Below are 5122 nucleotides of genomic sequence, written 5' to 3'. Positions count from 1 at the left end.
TGTCTTTGTATACTTATAGTCTTGTTTGTTATCCGTTTTATTTCTTAATATTAATAATATTTTAATATATTTATTACCATTTAACATGATAGAAAGATATGAAAGATTACCTAAGTACCTATCTTTCTATAAATTAATAAAAAAAAATTAAAATGCATAAATTTAAAACACCAAAATCCATAGTTTTGGTCAATGGTTAGGTTTGTACCGGAGTTGTGTAAGAAGTTAAGAACCTAAGTAACCAGCTGAAGTATGAGTGGGTCAACTGTCAACACGTTCAGGTCCGATTTAGTGTTCTTTTCTTTACATTTCGGTTTCTATATATTTCGGGTCGGGTTTGGGCATGATTGTGCACCGCTTCACAACCCTACTTTTATACCTCAAAATCACTTCCCAACTTTAAACCCATATCAATTCAATTGCTTTTCTCCTTTGTTCTTCCGATCATATCATTTGAATCGAACTGTAGGTCATAAAAAGATTTAAGGTAAGTCTCTTGATTTAATTGAATTTTGATGCGAGTGACTGAAATTACATATATGTGTATACACAAAGATCAAAATTGGGCGTCTGTGAATTGTAATTCATTTTAGACTTTTAACTGATCGTAGACCTAAATCCCAAATTTTTGCAGGCGTTGAATTTGTCACGGTTTTGATTTTATCAAAGGAGATCTTATAGAGAAACAACCATGTTTAAACGAGTGTTTGGAAAACCAAAGCAAGAATCTTCTAATACTGTAACATCATTAGACAAATTAAATGAGGTAAAAGTTTGTTTTCATTGATTGAGTAGATGCATATGTACTCGTTTTCGTGTGGATCATATTATTTCGAAGATCTAAATTTGATTCCTTCGTAGTAATTTGTAATCTGTTTTAGTGGAATTTACCTTGAAGCATTACGATTTCCATTCCTTAATCCATTACAATTTTGTATGACGTTGAAGTTGACTTGGAGTTCTGAACGTGGAGGAACTGTTGACTTAGGGTGATTGTGTATTTCTTTATACGTGTTGACTTAGGAATAAGAGATTTGACCCGAAAAATATATAGTCACAATTACAATTAGGTATTGTTTCTTTTGATTTAATGGACTTAATTGATGACATTACTTAATTCGTTAATTCGGTAAGCTGTATTGTATATTGGTGTTTCTTTCTTGACTTAATACAAAAAGAACGACTTGATAGAAAAAGTTATGGAAACAAGACTTTCTCCATTAAGATTTTATCTTTGTTATGCTTTCAGCTTTATAATCATCCTTTTTTTTTCTTGAAGGAATGGATTTTGATTTATGTTTTGTCTTTATTCTTTAGACACGTGTCATATTCTTTTGCAGACACTTGAAATGCTGGAGAAGAAAGAAAGAGTGCTTTTGAAGAAGGCTTCTGCAGAGGTGGAGAAGGCCAAAGACTATACCAGAGCAAAGAACAAAAAGGGTATAATTGGAAATTTGTTTACTGGTTTTCTCCCTTGAACTTTCTGCATGATAAGATTATCTGTTCATCTGAAGTTAGATTGCTTGTTATTTGGATGCTGACTTTAAGATAGTGTTTGGTATGAATATGGAATTGAAGAAGGAATGTGACTTCTTCCATTTTGTTATCTAACAATATTTAGTCAATTGGTGTTCTTTTATCTAATTTTCAATGATACAAATCTGTTTTAGGAGCTTTCACAAGTTTAATTAAAGTACCATATTATTCTCTAAAAGTAACTAGAAAGTATATTTTTTATTGTAATCTTATTTGAGTTTCGTGAGTTTCTATTATATTTAATTTTCTATTTTTGTAAAGATAAATTCATGACCAGTGATATATAGTGATGATTAAGCAGAAAGTATCGCATCTTTTTCATTCTTTTTTAATTTTCCTTTTTGATGTTATTCAGCGGCAATACAATGTTTAAAGAGGAAGAAACTCTATGAGCAACAAGTTGAGCAACTTGGCAACTTCCAATTGCGTATACATGACCAGGTGATATTTTTTTATGCCCTCAAGTTAAAATGACTCTTCTGCCCCGCTTGTTTCACATGACAGAACAGGTTGTACTGTGTTTGATGTGAATCAGACTGAAAGAATGAGAGAGTGATGTCAATAGAACATAAATTGTAAGTTTTTGTCCCACCAAAAAAAGGTAAAACACATGGACTCGCTCTCAATCTCTTGTATGTGGAAAAGACACGAATACCCTCCTCATCCTTGTCATCGAAAATATCCTTAGAAAGCTTGTTCAGTCTGGTGCACTCCTGTCCCGTGTCACGGGACAAGACTACACTAGAAAGAACTGTACAAGCTTTCTAGGGATATTTTCGATAACGAGGATGAGAAGGGTATTTGCGTCTTTTCCACATACAAGAGATTGAGAGCGAGTCCATGCGTTCCACCTTTTTTTTAGTAGGACAAAAACTTACAATTTATGTTCTATTGACATCACTCTCTCATTCTTTCAGTCTGATTCACATCAAACACAGTACAACCTGTTCTGTCATGTCATGTCAAACAAACAAACAAACAGGGATTTAAGGATATGATGCATGTACACATATTGAAAACTTATGTACTTTTTGAACTTGAATATCAGATGATCATGTTAGAAGGTGCAAAAGCTACCACAGAAACCGTTGATGCTTTGAGAACTGGTGCAGCAGCAATGAAGGCCATGCAGAAAGCAACGTGAGTTGTATCCTCTCTCTCCTTTTTTTTTTTTTTTTTTTTTAATTTGATTTTAAAGTTGTGAATGATGATTATTGATGCAGGAATATTGATGATGTTGACAAGACTATGGATGAAATAAACGAACAAACCGAAAACATGAAACTAATTCAGGAGGCATTGGCAACACCAATGGGCGCAGCTGCTGATTTTGATGATGTATGAGAGGGGCATTTTCGTCTTTTTCACATACGAGCAACCCACCTTTTTGAATGAGACAAAAAACTGCAGTTTTTGTCCCATTGACAGCTTTGTAGCCAATCACTGTACAACCTGAATTGTTCTGTTTTGTTCTGTCAGCTTAACTTTTTTCTCCAAACAGGACGAATTAGAAGCTGAACTTGAAGAACTAGAAGGAGCCGAGTTGGAAGAACAGCTTCTCCAACCTGCCACCACCGCTCCTGCCGCTCCGGTGCAGGTTCCGGCAGGGCGGCAACCACCGCGCACCGCTCCTCAGAAAAACACAGCCGAGGAAGATGAACTTGCTGCATTGCAAGCTGAAATGGCACTTTAAGAAAAAGGTTAGTTTTTTTTTTTTTTTTTTGTGGATTTGTGTTTGTAGTTTTTGTCAATTTAGTTTCATTCATATGTCTGTGGTATTTGTAGGTTACAGGAGATGTATTGAAACATACAGAATGAAAAAACTGTGTTAAGTTATCGCTTGTATAGATTGTGATTGTAGACTAAATAACAAGTTGGAATACGAGTGTTGTATTTTACATTGAAGATCATAAAGAACCCACAACTTATATATGAGTGTTTATTTAGTCATTAAACTATTTTTTTGGGTCGACTTTGTAGGTTGGGTGTTTTACATTTATGGATAAATGGTTTTACAAATGAACTATCAGGATTAACACACTCTAAAAGTAAAAAAAATTCATGGGTTCTTCGGCAAAAAAATAAATAAAAGATTAAGGAGGGCATTCTGATTCGCAAGGTTAAGCCAAAATCAAATGTAAAATTACCTACTACTGTCAAATCACACCCTACACCTTCTTCAATGGTTATCTTATTCAATCCAATATATACTTATTCGTGAAGGGTAAGCCACAGTTTCATGGAACTTCGGTTTACCCCTTTGTATTTGAGTTGGATAACGTAGAAGGAGACGTAATTTTTGGAATCTTGTTCGTGTAAATTTAGAACACAACGGATGAATGTTAGATGACTTCCGTACTAAATATAAGTCCAGTTACATATTACATCCATCTTACCCACATAGATGTCAAATAAACATGACTTACAATTAAGATTGTAAAAATCGTTAGACGGTACCTAGGCGGTCGATCTAAGTTAATGGATTAATAAGTGTAGTCAAGGTTAATTTGGGATTAATCTGATATACGAAGTTATAGAAGATTTGTTTTTAAAAATAAATAAACATCACCAAACAAAAAAAACCTGATTCATTTTATGCTAGATACACATAAAAAATTATACACATGGATAAAAGTTAAAATGAATATCAAAGTATGATTAATGGCCGCCTAACCCGATTAATGACTGATTTTGACCGAGCCCACATAATACGATCGATTAGCATTATTCATATGTGAACGAAAGCTGCCAAATGATTAGTCGTTGATTAATCAGCCACCTACACTAATTCTAACAACACTCCCTACACTACCCCGATCATAATAGGAATTTTTAAATATATAAAGAGAGTTTAATGATAAATCATGTATAAAAATAGTTTGGTGGGTGAATGTGTACATAGAACATAATACATTTTAACCCTTGTATTTTGGAGCTAGAAGTTATGTTCACCCCCCCCCCCCCCCCCCCCCCACGCGCAAAAATCCCTCACATTTGACAAAAATTTTCGTTTTGGCTAATAATTTTGTTGTTGTTGTTGTATTATAGTGGTTTTGAGAGTTTAACATTAAAATCTAAAGAGAATATATTTTTTCGAAACAAAGAGAAAGATGTCTCCAATTATGGTTGAAATAATGTATATCAAAATCAATTTGAAGGATGTTCAAAGAAGGTTGCATGTGAAGAGAAACTATGTAATCTTGCTTGAAAAAGTGTCTAATAAAAAAACATGAAAACTTAGATTATATTCTAAACATAGATTGGTTTTCGAAATGCTTATTGTATGTTTGGTTCTTAAATTAATCTAAGATATCATGCTAACTTGGGGCCTATTTAATACCCATCTAACACTGTTTGGGTCAGATATTTCAACTTACTCGGTCAGCCATTCTTGTTTGATACAAGCCGATTCAATTAGATTGTCCGGCCCAAATGCATGACTCGATTAGATTTGAAGAACTTGCAGACTCACCCAAAAGACTTTCATGGCCTCTAAAATTCTTCTCGTGACCTAAAAGAAACAGCGTCCAAATCAGAAGCCTCCTCCAACGCCTCTATCGACAGCTCCCTCCTAATCGCTGCCATC

The 5122-nt window shown here is 34.1% G+C and overlaps 1 protein-coding gene across 1 annotated transcript; it reads left to right on the top strand.

Moving 5' to 3' along the window:
- Nucleotides 1-304: 304 nt before the first annotated feature.
- LOC145005849 (vacuolar protein sorting-associated protein 32 homolog 2-like) lies at nt 305-3491 on the top strand. The gene is made up of 8 exons (XM_078964966.1): nt 305-487; nt 635-766; nt 1341-1440; nt 1892-1977; nt 2585-2676; nt 2760-2874; nt 3038-3236; nt 3322-3491. The coding sequence occupies exons 2-7, from the start codon at nt 692-694 to the stop codon at nt 3227-3229; spliced, it is 660 nt and encodes a 219-aa protein (XP_078821092.1). The 5' UTR covers nt 305-487; nt 635-691; the 3' UTR covers nt 3230-3236; nt 3322-3491.
- The last annotated feature ends 1631 nt before the right edge of the window (nt 3492-5122 follow it).

This window comes from Lactuca saligna, chromosome 7, assembly GCF_052625555.1.
Source record: "Lactuca saligna cultivar CGN05327 chromosome 7, ASM5262555v1, whole genome shotgun sequence".
In the NCBI taxonomy this organism is placed as follows: domain Eukaryota; kingdom Viridiplantae; phylum Streptophyta; class Magnoliopsida; order Asterales; family Asteraceae; genus Lactuca; species Lactuca saligna.
Note: the sequence above shows the minus strand (reverse complement) of the source record. Positions and strands in the feature narration are given on the sequence as shown.